We start from the raw sequence: 14744 nt of genomic DNA, 5'->3' as shown, positions 1-14744 counted from the left end.
CGTACAATTGAAAACATTCAAGATTTTTAATTAAAATCGAATTAACGTCGATCGTATTAATAAAATTCGTAATTATCAATTTCTTTTTCTTCCGATAAAATAATTGTTTCATCGACGAATCGCTTGAATTTCTTTTCGAATGATTGCCGCGCGAATTTATAAGATTCACGCGAAATTAACGTCACCTATAAGTTACCTTGTTTCTTGTACTACGTGGATAGATTGGAGAGAACGATTTCGTTGGTGCAAGAATGGTTTCTTTGTTTGAAGAATCCTTTGTCTTTCTCGATCCTTAGTTATAAACTAATTTAAATACATTTAAGCGTGCTGAAATAAAATTTTATCACCTTCGTGATATTGTTTAAATATAAAATTTTTATTGGTTGTACCTTTTATTTTAAAATTAATGTTAACTGTGTACGTCACGACAGATGGCGTTTGCAACTGTTTGATTAATAAGGTTTTTTGCTGTCATCATAAATTTATAAACGTTTTACTAATTGCAACATATTTATTCAAAATATGATAAAATAATTATTAACTTATAAAAATGTGGAAATATTATTGTATTTACAACGTGTTAAACGTTATACTTGCTAACACTTGGGGTCACGAAGTAAAAAGTTTCGATGATACTATTTTATTTAAAATTAATTGGCCAGACAAAAGTAATACCGAACTATTAGTGAGTATAATAAAAAAGTATTGATGAAAACTATAGAAACATGATTGAATGAAGATATTATAAAATGTATTTTTTTATTTATAGGAGCCTGAAACTAACGTGGAGTCTTATTTTATAACAACTGCAAATAATGAGCGTTACCAATGTTTAATACCAGATATGATGGAGCGAGAACGTAATGATGATGAGGTATATAAGGGATCAAATCCAATAGAAATATTATCAATGTTATTTCGCCAAAATACTTGTTCTTATAGGGTAGGTTTATTCATTAAAGAACAATATGAATTTAATAAGATATTAATATTCATTATAACAAATAATCTATTTTAATAAATAGTTAGAATCATATTGGACTTATGAATTATGTCATGGTCATTTTGTACGCCAATATCATGAAGATAGAGAAGGAAAAAAGGTTAAAACTCAAGAATATTACCTTGGTAATTTTGACAAATCGCAAAATTTCAAACTTTCCGTTGAATATGATGAATTAGCAAAAAATCCTGATAAAAAGTCAGAGATACCAGTAATAAAAGTAGATGGGATAAATATGCCATATGTAGAAATTAAAATGGGAGATGGTACACTTTGTGATATAAGCAATAAACCAAGAATGATAAGAGTTCTATATGTATGTTATCAACATGGCAAACATGAAATATTTTCATTAAAAGAAACATCAAGTTGTGAATATGAGACCATTGTTCTATCTCCATTGCTTTGCTACCATCCTGATTATAAACTCAAAGATTCTAAGGAAAATGAAATTGAATGCCGTCCTATGAATACTGCACCAAAAAAACCTAGAGCACTTGTTGCAATGGAAATGGAGAGTTTGAAACTTCGACATCAAAAGGTAATGGTAAATTTGTCTACATATATATTTTTTACATTTATTTATTTATCAATATCAAAATCAAAATCAATTTACTTCTAAATGTCTTTCATGATGCAAAGGCTTTTGTATGTAGCGCATGATATGCACAAAATATCTCAAATTTAAAAATTAATTTAAATTAAGCAATGTTAGATTATATGAAAGAGCATGTTGTCAGATTAAAATAAATTTTTCACTTAAATCATAAAAAACATATTAAAATTATCTACTTCAATCTTTTAGAATCTTACTTTTCAAAACTATTTTTCTCTATCGAATGGCTTATTTCTAAGTACTAAACTAATAAGTCCTTTATTTTTAAGTTGATTTATTATTATTTATATACTGAATTGATTATTTCTTACACAGGATAACAAGCTGCAGAAAATCTATGCGATCTTCCATGTAGATAAGGAGGGCCAGGTCAGAAAATTTTCATTTTTGGGAGAGAGGCTTTACGCTTTATGCCCGTTGTCACATAATGTCATGGGCTTGTGCTGACATCTAATTCACTCTGCCCCTTCTTCATCTACATACTTTCTTGACCATATAATGTCTAGATACTAATTCATATACTGAATTTTAACTCCAACTGTTAATATATATTGCAAAATTATCTTTTGTTTAATACACTAGTCTAATTAACCTATATTGTAGTTTATTTGATAAACATAATTTGATATATTTTACAATTAATGTGATAATTAATATCACATAAAGCATCATGGATTCCTGCATCTTTATTAATCTTATACAATTATAATAATAATTTTTTTGATTAAAGCATAAATACGCTATGCATATAGTCAATATTAATCATCTAACTTTGATTTCGATATACGGTGATTCAATTTAAAATCTATATTTATAATAACATGATATAAAATTCATTGCAGGATGGTGATGCTCGTGTAAGGGTTGAAATACGACCGGTAGATGTTGCTGACAAACAGAATGGTGAGGAAGATTCTGTTAATTCATTAGTAGACCAGAACATAACTCCTGCAGAACTTAATTCGCTTCAAAACTTTCTTAGTGGTAAAAATTGCTTACATGGAGTAAGTATCTATGCACTATCTATTAATTAGAACATTATAATATTTTATTATAATAAATAGGGAAATGGTTGGTGGAAGTATGAATTCTGTTTTGGACATTCTATAGTCCAATATCATACAGAAAAAGATGGCACTAAGACTACTGTTAATCTTGGTAATTTTGATAGACAAAAACACTTGGAATGGATTGCCACTCATCCTTATAAAAAACCAGGTCCACCAGAAGTGCGTAAATATTTATCTCATTTTTATAGCGATGGAAGTATCTGTGACAAAATTGGCCAATTACGACAAACTGAGGTATTAGATCTCGAAGTTCAAATAACAAATAATATAATTTTAAGTAAAATTAATTATTAAAAAATTTCATTTTTTAGGTAAAATTGAAGTGTGTTGAAGATCACATGGGTGGTCCATCAAGTATATCATTATTTTTATTAGAACCAAAAACATGTAAATATGTGTTAAGAGTTGAATCCCCATTAATTTGTGACATTTTAGAATATGCAGATGAAAATGGTCTTTTAAGTGAAAATTTTGAAACAGATTTTGCTAAATTAAGAATAGCTCTTCATACAGAACAAGATGATTTAGATGAAAGAATAGCTAATGGAGATGATTAATAAAAATTGATTTTTTATTAATTTTTAATAAGCGAATAGGGAAGGTACAATTAATTGTAATTTATAATAAAATTGATTTAATCACCGTGATTATTATAAAACATAATCACTAATATTGCCAATTGTACTTTTCTTATATAAAATTTGTGTAAAACTTTGTAAACATACTTAAATGAACTTAAGTGTATATATTTTTTAATAATTATACAATAGTATAACTTACAATTGTTTTTTTGTTTACTAGATTGGAAGTAAAAATAGTTGTATAAAAAAATTCATGAGACACACAAACATTATTTAATTTAAGATATAAGTAATAAAGTTTATAAAAAGAATAATATAAATACATCAATTTTTATTACTAAAGTAATAAAATCTCTAACTCACAGATATCTGTAATATAAGTTACAGAACACATACAATTAAAAAGATATTGTACGATTGATTAACAATAATTATACACCAATATCAAGACCCACACCTACACGAAATTGCTGATTTATGTGATTCAAGTGTCCACTAATAATTAATGATGATTCTGGAATTGGATATAGTTTTTTCTCAAATACACAACCAATACTACTTTCTGAATTAACAATGCCTTTAAAAATTAGGTCAGCATATGGTATATTAATTTGATATACTATAGTGGCAACTGATTCATGAATCCTCATGTTAGTTTCTATCTCAACACCAAGTTGCAGTTGTCTGCTTGCTCTTCTATAATAACAAATATGAAGACCAGCTTCTCCTAAAGTAGCAGACCATGTTGCAGGTCCTGTATTATATCTGAATGCTACACACATTAATGTCTGTTGACCCCCAGAAATTTTAGAATTTCGAAGACAAGCTACTTCTGCACCCAATGTAATTCTGGATGTAATTGCTTGCAAGAAATGTAATACAACAATTCCTTGCTGCTTCAGAAATTTTGGATTTGCTAATGTTAATGCCAATGTATAATCATTGGACCGATATTCTATGGATGAACTAGAAGCTTTGTACTTAAAATTTGCAACTTGCGTAGACAATTTGAATCTAAATCTACATCCAAATGTATGTACAAAATTTGCTGTCATATTTCCATTTGGAATAATATCGCCTTTGACAATTGGATATTTCTCGTGTAAACCCACTGCTTTAGTACCAATGTAAGATGCACCAAATTTGTATCCCGAAGGAGTTACAGAACTCAATGTTATTGTATGCATTACATTAAAATGGGAACTGAGAACTTTCTTAATTTTTAATCTTGCACCCTCAAAATTTTGTGGATAAAGATCCTTCACTTTTTTATGAAGATCTTCGAAACTCCCTGGATTTCCAGGTTTCCTGTCTATCTCGGTTGGACATGGTATACAGTCAGGAATTTCTGTCTTATTTGAGACTATATACGAATCTTGTTCTTTATTTACAATGGCATATATAATACCCATTATGACCACGAGGAACGGTTTCCTTAAAAGAAGCCGAAATTTGTATAAATTCGGCGTTTATCAAAATATTTGTACATTTTTCTGAGCAAGAACAAAACATTTAAATTGAATGTACCATTTGAAAGTTCGAAAGCTGAGAAAGATGGGGTTGATAGCGGACATTTGAAATTTGCCGCTAAGAGGAATAAAAAAAACGAAGGATGCGCAGTAGCATAAATTTGAGATTCCTTGATACAGTCAATAGATGACTCTGTTAGATTATTGTATACTTGAGTTTCTCACAAATACTTTCTAAAGCCATCTTATCTTTATAAACAGCAACCGATTAAAGATTGGCGGAAGTGTGTGCTAGTGATGGCACAGCTGAACATTGATCGCTAAACGTCGAGATATGGCAGATCTGCTCAGTGGGTGTTGTCACGTGGTCGCTTCAAGTAGCTTGTGTTCGGCTCCCGATTGCGCGTGCATGTTCGTGGTTTTCTTCCAAAACCTCGGATATGCACGCCTGCACGGTTGAGTCTTCACGTCGCTCCTCGAACTACCGCGATTTCCAAATTGGGGGGCAATCGAATAGGTCAGACGAGGTAATTTGTCGCTTCCATATACAGGCACTGCGGAAAAGCAGTATGCCATTTTTTTTTTATTACGATAGAACACTTAACCTATATATAATATCGAATATATTTTTCAATACATTTCGCAAGTATAGTAAGAAACAAATTTTATTATATTTCATGTATAAAAAATAATTTATACAATTATGTTTACATATTTGTATTTAAACATTTAATTTTTTCTGGATCTCGTTATTTATCTCCGATGCGACTTGCGTGAACAGAAGATTCCAATTCCAAGCTTCGTCGGGTTCCTTCACTATATTTTCATTATACAATTTTTCTGTAAGAGGGAAAAGACTGATCCCATCTAACGATGTAAATGCTTCGTTTTTAATTAAATCCGTATCCAACTCTTTATAAGCCGTGACTCTGTTCGTGTCAATCCTATAATAATAAATGAATGTTCAATGTAGATCATATAAAAAGAAAAGAAATCAAAAATTGCTAGAATTTATTATATAATTAGTAATATCAATTTTTCACTTACACAGGTGCATTAGAAAGATCTGAAAGAACATTGTCCTCTTGAATTTCATCTAAATCCGGAATCACGGGAATATCTGTAATAAGATCATTTAATTATTTATTTTTTTATATTAAAAATGGTATCGTATATGTTGGTATTTACAAACATTCGTCGTGATCTTACCATCTTCTTGATTCTCTTTTCCCATTGATCGAAATCGGTCCCTAAGGAATAATCTGTTAGTGACTACAGATGTCTGATTCTATATTTTTGTTCATTATAGATACTTACTGTTCGATGATGTTAGAAGAAGCTTTTGTCCTACAATAACGAATAAACAGATCAAATAGTTTGACAATTGAATTATTTTTAAATGTAAGAGAACAAAATTAAAATATTCAGAATATCGTCACTCACTTGCCACTTTTCAAATCGTCACCCCAACCAGTTTTTCTGGTACGAGGTGGCGCCACAGGTGGCTGCGTTGAGCGTCCTGAGGATAATGACGTAGGACTGTTTAACAAATCCTCGTCCGATTTTGAGTCTTCCTGCGTAATATTTTGGCCTGCTCTTCTGCCCAGTCTAGGAATAAGCTGTAAACATTAGGTGTTTGAAAATGTTTACAAAATTTTAATAATAATATCGAACACAGGTATCCAATGATACATCTACGACTACGTATAAAACATTTACGAATTACGACGATGATTTTAAGAAATTTACCTTCTTCGATGTAATTTCTAAATCCGAAGCCCAATCCATCGTCAAAATACGATTTATTTATCTTTAGTAGGATTAAAGAGACAGTGTTGGTTTTGTGTTTGCAAGTGGTAACCATGACAATTGATAGCGTCGTCGTGTCGATAAGGTAGGAAAGGCGGGAATATTTGAGAACAAATGCATCGCATATATATTTCTTTTAAAATTTGGTAAGATATAATTTTTTTTTTCTTATAATCTCTTTTAACAAAGTCAATAAAGTTTAAATAAAATTCTGTATCATTATAATTAATATTTCAAGTACAAAAACACTATTTATTACAATTTAACACTTTCGCTTCGTCATATCTTCATGAATGAAAACTAGAGTTCTTCAATAATATTTCGTACTGTTTATTTGTCGTTGATACTCCTCGTTGTCTGGATTTTCATTACAACCATTTTCGTTGTTCGGTGGCCTCACTTTGTTAAATCTAAACAACGTACACATGTACTTTTTTAACAATGGAACCTATCACGATGTGTCAAACACAATTCCCAAATAAAAATACCTAGAAAAATCTCCTTTACAAAGACGCCAAGGTAAAATGTCTATTTTCTCATGAAGAATCAAAGATATTTCTGGACTAACAAAATACGGTGTCCCTGCACCGGAACCACGTGTTATCAGCTTTCTGTCACTATCGTAGCAACAATGTTGAGCACTTCCGGTTCCCGTAGCCAATAGAGTACGCACGCAATAGGCCGCCCCAGGCTTGTAAACATCCAATCGGTAAGATGCACTGCTCACGTCGCGCCAACGAAAATGCTTCTTTTGTTTTTCGTCCCATAGATTGTTGTCGTAGAAGATACTGTTCGGATACTTGCACGGACAGGCGGGAAGAACAACGAGGTGTCCTGAAACGTGTGTTGTACTTCATTTTTCTTTTAATTAACGACAAAAGTGTTAAATAACCTCACCCGAAAATGCCGCTTCGAGTTTGTCTTGATTATTCAACCACCTTTGACATGGGTCCGTGTCCAATTTTTCTCTGACAAAATGCAATCCCTTTAAGATATTTTGATTGTTCTCAAACGATGCATTTAGCAAGGTTTGAAAAACATTCGTCAACATGCCAGAAAAATCATCCGAAGTTTCATAAATAGAAGGGAAATCTCTACCGTCGACGTAATCGCCGATTGTATCGTTATCCTTATCCTCGACGTATCCATCGATAATCGACGATCTATCGTTATTGGTATCGATATCTTCTGATCGCGTACTAATATTTTCATCTTTTTCATTTGACGCTCGGATCTTTGTCATTAAACGTGATTCCTCGGTTTCGTAATCGTTATTCTCTTGTGTTTTAAGGAATATCTGTGAATACGAAAGTTTATCATTTGTTATTGTCCTATTATTATTCGTTAATTATGTTTTGTCGATCATGCTTATTACAATACTTACCTGTTCCGATGTCCCGATATGAGAACACGTAGAATTATTTTTACAATGTCGTTTTCGATTCTTCGAGTGCCTCGTTAATAAAACATCGATATCGTCGTTTTCTCGTTTCTTTCTCGATATAATTAACGAGAGTGATGTATTTAAGTTCGGAAAAAAGTGAACAGCGCTCATCATTTTATTAAAAATCCGTCTTGATAGAGTATTCCTTGTCTGATACCGTATATATATTATTACAGGATAAAAAATTAAAATGTAATTTTGCGACATTTAAGGCGCCATTTTTAAAAGTCCGTATGTCAGTACACAAGCAGAATCAAAATGGCGATTGGATCTTTGATGTCGTTTATATAAATTTATAAAACGTATTGAAGAAAATTTGATCGTTATGAAAATGAATTCGAAATGGTGAAAACGCATACTTTCAATAATTCCCGATTAAATGCAATTATATACATACATATGCAGATCATTTTTTTAATTCTAAAGTCTTCTATTGGTTACTGATAACTGTTTTTCTTTTTCTTTTTTTCTGTTTTTTTTTTCTCACACGAGCAACACAACGAGCATAACATCAAAAGACCGTGTTTACTTCGTAGATGAGTTACGGACTTTGAAGGAGAAAAAGGGACGTAGCGGTATGTGTTGGAACGGTATGAGTGGAATGGACTGGAATGGGATACGCTCAACGATGCGAGAGATGGAACATTTCTACTTCTGAGAAGCCGCGTGTTATGCGATCGTTGCCCATTCAATGGCGTAGCCATTGTATGATGCCGGGAAGAACTCCTACTCCGTCTCAGTTTGAAGAAACGAAAACTAACAGGAAATATAATATGTAATATCTCTTATCGGAATCGACGATACATAGGTATACTGCATTTATTTCACTGTAAAATGTATATTATAATAACTAATAATAATCTTATTGATATTTTAGAAGATATAGATTATTTGAAGAAAACAGTAACATTTGCTTATTCAAATGCTCAACGAAAGAGCGCTTTACCTCTGATTCCGTATATTATCGGAGAATGAAAATATTTTATTAAATGTCACCTTATTTGTTTACTTCACTTACCTGGTAACGTATAAGAGTAACAGTTAAAATCAAATGAAGAATAACGATTATACACATCAGCAATTGTATCGTCCTCATTTTCTTTTTTGTTTTTCTTTTATTTTTCTTTTCTTTTGTTTCTTTTCTTTTTTTTTTTTATTCTTTATTAATGCCAAATTCGCAAGACAACTGTAATTTTCGAATATTTAGCACGATTAATCGATCAATATATCTTGTAGCTATTCATTATTATCACCAAATCGATTTTATTTTCTTTGTTTTAGTTCTTCATGATTGTAAAGAAATAATGACCAAGTATCGTAAGATTTTGAAATCGAAAGTTCATCGGTATCCTCTCCCGGAAAGATAAATAAATTAGGGAAGAAGCACACACGTTTATCTTATCAAAATGATGAAGTATGAGAATTGCGAGAAGAGAAGAAGAGCGGGTACAAAACGCGGCGCTCACTGTTCAAAGGCGTACACCACTATGTGTATAGTTGTGAATCGGTGAAGTTCTGTCCCACTATAATGGGCCAGTGGCGGCGAGGTGAAACGGTTGGAGAGGTAGCACGCCGGATGACAGAACACTACGTCATTGTATAGCTTCTATTATGGCGTATCACGGCTTAGGCTTTCATTTCATCCTCCTTAAAAAAACATCTTTTTCCTTTCTTTTATTTCGTACGTCACGATTTCTCCAATTTCGATTCTACTTTTAATCAAACATGTTCCTTGTATCTTATTAATAATCGATCAAATCATTCACATTATTACAAAATCTGTCTATCAGATAAATCCATTTGTTTTTATAATATTTCAGAAGTAGGCGATTTAAGTAGTTCATTTTTTTGTTTCGTGTTGTTCATTGATCTTGTATAATGGATGAAAGTGATTACTTGAATGATCTAGTACTTGAGTACGAAAAGTCATTAATATGTTATCTTTTGGACCGCAAAGTTCGCACAAAGTCGTATCGTAAATCAATACGTATTACGGCGCCAGGATCTAAATACAACATGAATGGAATGCAGTGAAACACGTTCCAGTTATTTTTAGTCGAACAGATTCGAAAATACACCCACCCTGAAGTAAATATAACCGGAGATGCGCGTACGGGAATGCAGTGAGAGCGGCACGCGAGCAGTCAGACACCTCACAGATATGTAAATGCTGGTATCGAGAAATTGATGGGGTGTGTTGAACGTACGAATCCGCCTTATCTCTTACATTTCTTTTATAATATATAAGTACGTATGATATATAATAATAAACTTTATTAGTATTAAGAAAAAATAAATTATTTAAGTATTATTTATTATTTTGTTTAATGTATAGATATATAATATTATATATATTTTATGAAAGTCATAGACATTTGAATCATATATTTGTAATATATATATATAAATTAGAAACACGCATAAAAAAGCGAAAAAATCATAAAACTTTCTTAGTTTCACGATACTACATAATACTTAGGATAATTTTCTAAATTTGTATGATAATAGGCAGTAGGCGAATATTCCATGAGACATGCGAGAAGATAATTTATTATGATCGTACGCCAACTGCGATATCTTCCGTATGACTTTATTAATATAATTTGTATATTTCAATAGGAACAAAATGATTCCAGCATATAAGATATCTTTTGAGCATAACTAGGTTATTTCATATGTCGACTATCACTTTTTTACTTATTTCTTTTTTTTTCCATTTTCAATACAATATGGTATAAAGAAGTTTCTCAATAGTTTAAATAAATTTTATCTTTTAAAATTGATATCTCGATAACTATTACGAATTTTTAAATGAAATTGTCAGTAGAAACATCTGAATTTTGTGTATTATATAGTATTCACATATATAACAAAATAATGAGAAAATGTTGCAAAATATGATAGTTTACATATCGAGTGGTCCGAGTTAATGTCGAAGTTACTTCGAGAGAGGCTGGCCACCCTTATCTTTTGTTTTCCATAACGTACTCGTGGAAGTTCAACACCGGTAGCGTTTCACATTCCGCGACTGCATTTCTGCAATCCACCGGCGCCAAACTCACCGTCAACAACACGAATAACTGTCGCATTTATTTTAACGCCAGGCTTATAAATTTCACCGCTGATTTCATCGTTCGCCCTCTCGAAAACATTCCGCGAGCTTGAGAGAAGCGTTTGATTTCGAGACGCTCCTTTGATAGCAGACAATAATCAAGTCCTGTGTACGTTTTTAACGCGAACTTTCAAGATTTTTCACTTTATATATTTTTTAAGGATCAGAGGACAAAGGAATAATAAACAAAAAAATAATAATAATAATTATCGGTTTAAATATCATTTATTGTATATCTACTATTTCGCTATAAATAATTCTAATGAAGTTGTCACGAGATATATATACAAATTTAATCTCATTATATCTATATCTACGAATTACGATTATAATAATTTACAGAGATACGTTATAACAATAGATTACATTACAGTACAACGTTGTGTGTGTTCGTGTTGTGTGTGTGTATGTGTATGTGAGAGGGGAGGACGCACGCGTGCACACGTGTACGCGTACTTGGGAATGTTCTTATTTACAAACAGGACTTTGTCGACGTACAACGACTTATGCGAAAATAACGCTCGATATTGTAAAGATAATAATCTTTTTTTATTTTTCTTTTAGGAGGACGTAAGTACTTAGAAAGACCAACGAGAACCCAAAAGATACAACATTTAATCTATTCTCTTAGACATAATTCTTCAAATCCCGAAGAACACTCACAAATCGTTCGTACGATCACTAATCCGTGTGTCCTTTTGACGTGAATTCTTCAGGAAAAATCGAGCAACAATTTTCGGTCAAAACAAGCGTTATCCGATTAACGACAACCACAACGATCAGCTATCATGTCCTCGTACATTTTCAGAACAACGTTTTCGTTATCGTCGAAGAAAAGTATACTGGTGCTGAGTAGCTTCGTGGGTACACAGCAAGGCATTTCAACGCCTTTCACCAAACCCATTTTATGAACAATACCTTGTACGGTGGCATGATTTGTCGGTTGTTGATCTTGGCTCAGCGGTGACTCACAAAGACCTTTGCAATGGTATGCAGAATATCCCTTAGGCGCAATTATGGATGAAGAAAGACCAATTTCCTTGAAATCAACGTAAAGTTCATGTCTCGAGCACACGGTCGTGTTTTTGTGACCTAACGAAGGACTTTGTTTTTTTGTTGATCTTCTTTCTCTACGTTGAGTCCTGTTAGCTCTTTGAGACACTTTATTTAATTTCTCCCGAAGCATAGCTCTCTCGTAAATGTCCATCGACGTTAAAACATGCGTCATCTTCGTTCTATGCGAGATAATCTTCTTAGGACGTTTTCTAGTTAATTTTGTATCACGTCGATCACGTTCTACGGAATCTTCCCGCCAAGCTGAGTCTGACTCTTCGTGTTTTCTCTTCTCTCTTGAAAAAAAATCTTTTTCGCGTTTTTGTATCGCTGACGAGTCTTCAGGCTCGCCTCTCTGTCTTTTCTGTCTTTGAAGATGCTCGTCATATTCTTCCTCCAAGTCAATCTTATCATCTACTCCATCATAACGTAATTCATCTTCGTCGATATTGTCGTTTCCATAAGTATAGTAATCGGGGACGATTTTCATTCCAGATCGTTGTTCCTTACCGTCGTCGTCAAAAAGAACTAAGATCGGTTGCTTGTTATGATGATACTCATTTCGTCGGGAAAACTCGACGTTTACTTCATCATCGAACAAAGTCGTGACCGTCACCAAGAGACCTAGATTTGGATCACCGCTGACCCAAGAGAGCACGGCTTCTTTAACGTTAAACACCTGTGGAATGGTAGTAACTGTTTTTTAATAATTTTAACTTATGACACAATAGCTCTTCTTATGTTCTGTCTATTCTATTTAAATTAGAATGTGTATGTATATATATATATATATATATATATATATATATATATATATATATATCATATAGCAAAAATAGTTTATTACTTTTGAAGGTCATGAAAACATACCTGCCAACCCGAAGTATGTACTCCAGCGTAATGAATGTTGAGTAACTTATGAAGACTCGGTACAGCAAGACTTCTCTCGTCTAAGACTTGATAGACTCTTATCTGAACATAAGTGATTATCTTGTAAAAAGAGAAGATTGAGGAAGGAAATCGTTTAATGTATGACACTTACCAAGTAATACGGCGACGTAAGCGTCGAAGGATGCACCGTTTTAGTGGGCGTTTTCTTTCTATAAAGATGTAACTCGGCTTCCAAAACCGATTCGTTTACTTCCAGGCCGGACACGTTGAAGAAATAGAAATGAGACAAGGAGGTATCTACGAAGTAATTAGTCATTGTTTTCTTCTAAATGAAATGTCACGTTAAAAGAGTGATTTAAATAATATAATTGATCACATTTAATGATTACTTGAAGAGGAAAGTGTAGTAACTGAGAATGGAAAAATTAAAGATGAAAATATTCTATCGGTATATACAACTTATATAAATATTTTATTATATACAAATATGAGAAAGAAAGAAGGGAAGAGAAAGAGAGGGAGAGAGGGGGGGAGAAATTCGTTTGTAGGTATCAAAGAAAAGAATTTACCCCTTTCAACGAAACTCCGTACGACCTTAGCATTATAAGGATTTCGTCCTCGCGTGACGCCGCTATCATCGGCGATAGTATTATATAGTTCCATCATGAACTGAGGTGGTATCTTACGATGGGCTGATTTTTCGCCCTGGCCGCGTATACCGAAGATCTGTAATATTATTACATTTGATTAATATTTTGCACAAAATGACACGTACACTCAGTTTTCATTCGTCCTTTCATAAATTACTTCTCAACGACGTACGTGAAAAAACATCGTTAGAAATCGGATACAAGACGGACCTTTTGCAACTTTTCCAACTCGTCTTCGTGTTTCTCGTTACCGAGCTCGTTTCCCTGAGTGAGTTCACTAAGCGACAAAGACGGTCCCGTTCTTTCCTGACCTTTATCATCCTTGAGAAGATCTGACGGATATGCATCCGCTTCGGGAAGAAGAAGATGCATCGACGATGACATCGCCGACATCACTAGCAATAGCGATAGTGCACTTCGCGTCTGCATCGATACGATCTTGCGTTTGATTAGAAACGAAAAAAAAAATCGGGAAGCAATCGAATGCTCTTTCTTCAAGGTGTCAAACATGAACACCTGTATCCTATTCAACGTTTTACCGAGGTCTTCACGAGGAGGAGTCTGCTATATTTTTCTAGTGGTATCACAAAATGCGAGGTGAGTCATTTCAAGAGAAACATTCGATCATTTTCGTTGTTTATAAACGTATAAAAATTCTTTTTCTATTGTTATAAATTGGTCTATTTGAAAGACGTCAATTTTCTTCGAGGGGTCAATTGTTACGTTCATAAACAACGAAGATATTTTGATGTTCCTATCCAAATGACTCACCCTTTATAGTACTGTATTATGTGTGTATAGTATAATAATTAGTCGCGACTCGGACACCTTATCACGAACAAGGAAAAAAGAAGACACCCTTTTTTCTATGTGTCTCGTTTCGTCGAAGGAACGGATATCTCTGCTTCACCGGACACTTTGCCGAACTCAACGGGACGCTAAGTGGCATATGGAAGGTTTTCGCTGCGAGGAGTCACCTTTATGCTATGCCGGGAGTTCCTTCCCCCGCGTTACTCCCCGCTCGACATTGGCGCTTCTCACGTCTT

General features: G+C 33.1%; 5 protein-coding genes and 1 long non-coding RNA gene across 12 annotated transcripts; 2 read left to right on the top strand and 4 right to left on the bottom strand.

Annotated features, from left to right (window-relative positions):
• Window positions 1-360: 360 nt before the first annotated feature.
• LOC127065970 (endoplasmic reticulum lectin 1) lies at window positions 361-4480 on the top strand. 2 transcript variants are annotated; one of them, XM_050999067.1, is made up of 7 exons: window positions 361-685; window positions 770-943; window positions 1026-1544; window positions 1935-1988; window positions 2462-2623; window positions 2684-2923; window positions 3001-4480. In XM_050999067.1, exons 1-7 carry the CDS (start codon window positions 551-553, stop codon window positions 3244-3246), a joined length of 1530 nt encoding a protein of 509 aa, XP_050855024.1. In that variant the 5' UTR covers window positions 361-550; the 3' UTR covers window positions 3247-4480. The 2 variants fall into 2 exon arrangements, with proteins under 2 accessions (XP_050855024.1, XP_050855025.1); XM_050999068.1 differs by lacking the exon at window positions 1935-1988.
• LOC127065972 (mitochondrial import receptor subunit TOM40 homolog 1-like) lies at window positions 3702-4761 on the bottom strand. The gene has a single exon (XM_050999071.1). It carries the CDS (start codon window positions 4680-4682, stop codon window positions 3702-3704), a length of 981 nt encoding a protein of 326 aa, XP_050855028.1. The 5' UTR covers window positions 4683-4761.
• Window positions 4762-5386: 625 nt separating this feature from the next.
• LOC127065898 (intraflagellar transport protein 43 homolog) lies at window positions 5387-6620 on the bottom strand. Of its 2 annotated transcripts, none has more exons than XM_050998902.1 (6): window positions 6489-6620; window positions 6183-6358; window positions 6057-6086; window positions 5949-6001; window positions 5787-5859; window positions 5387-5683 (listed from the first exon to the last, which is right to left on the bottom strand). In XM_050998902.1, the coding sequence occupies exons 1-6, from the start codon at window positions 6525-6527 to the stop codon at window positions 5461-5463; spliced, it is 594 nt and encodes a 197-aa protein (XP_050854859.1). In that variant the 5' UTR covers window positions 6528-6620; the 3' UTR covers window positions 5387-5460. The 2 variants fall into 2 exon arrangements, with proteins under 2 accessions (XP_050854859.1, XP_050854860.1); XM_050998903.1 differs by having other exon boundaries at window positions 5949-5989.
• Window positions 6621-6757: 137 nt separating this feature from the next.
• On the bottom strand, window positions 6758-9734 carry LOC127065888 (isthmin-1-like). 3 transcript variants are annotated; one of them, XM_050998881.1, is made up of 5 exons: window positions 9384-9734; window positions 7933-8142; window positions 7446-7845; window positions 7037-7382; window positions 6758-6958 (listed from the first exon to the last, which is right to left on the bottom strand). In XM_050998881.1, the coding sequence occupies exons 2-5, from the start codon at window positions 8104-8106 to the stop codon at window positions 6859-6861; spliced, it is 1020 nt and encodes a 339-aa protein (XP_050854838.1). In that variant the 5' UTR covers window positions 8107-8142; window positions 9384-9734; the 3' UTR covers window positions 6758-6858. The 3 variants fall into 3 exon arrangements, with proteins under 3 accessions (XP_050854838.1, XP_050854837.1, XP_050854839.1); XM_050998880.1 differs by lacking the exon at window positions 9384-9734 and adding an exon at window positions 9011-9280; XM_050998882.1 differs by lacking the exon at window positions 9384-9734 and adding an exon at window positions 9011-9280 and having other exon boundaries at window positions 6758-7036; window positions 7117-7382.
• Window positions 8198-9421, top strand: LOC127065900 (uncharacterized). The gene is made up of 4 exons (XR_007782207.1): window positions 8198-8337; window positions 8529-8800; window positions 8870-9013; window positions 9274-9421. It is a non-coding gene; the product is annotated as an uncharacterized LOC127065900 (long non-coding RNA).
• A 1576-nt stretch (window positions 9735-11310) lies between the features above and the next one.
• Window positions 11311-14640, bottom strand: LOC127065883 (bone morphogenetic protein 4-like). 3 transcript variants are annotated; one of them, XM_050998876.1, is made up of 6 exons: window positions 14470-14640; window positions 13871-14272; window positions 13618-13774; window positions 13200-13345; window positions 13028-13129; window positions 11311-12836 (listed from the first exon to the last, which is right to left on the bottom strand). In XM_050998876.1, exons 2-6 carry the CDS (start codon window positions 13880-13882, stop codon window positions 11865-11867), a joined length of 1389 nt encoding a protein of 462 aa, XP_050854833.1. In that variant the 5' UTR covers window positions 13883-14272; window positions 14470-14640; the 3' UTR covers window positions 11311-11864. The 3 variants fall into 3 exon arrangements, with proteins under 3 accessions (XP_050854833.1, XP_050854831.1, XP_050854832.1); XM_050998874.1 differs by having other exon boundaries at window positions 13909-14272; XM_050998875.1 differs by having other exon boundaries at window positions 13909-14640.
• Between the last annotated feature and the right edge of the window lie 104 nt (window positions 14641-14744).

This window comes from Vespula vulgaris, chromosome 8 (genome assembly GCF_905475345.1).
Source record: "Vespula vulgaris chromosome 8, iyVesVulg1.1, whole genome shotgun sequence".
Lineage (NCBI taxonomy): Eukaryota > Metazoa > Arthropoda > Insecta > Hymenoptera > Vespidae > Vespula > Vespula vulgaris.
This window is presented reverse-complemented; position numbering and strand designations above follow the sequence as displayed.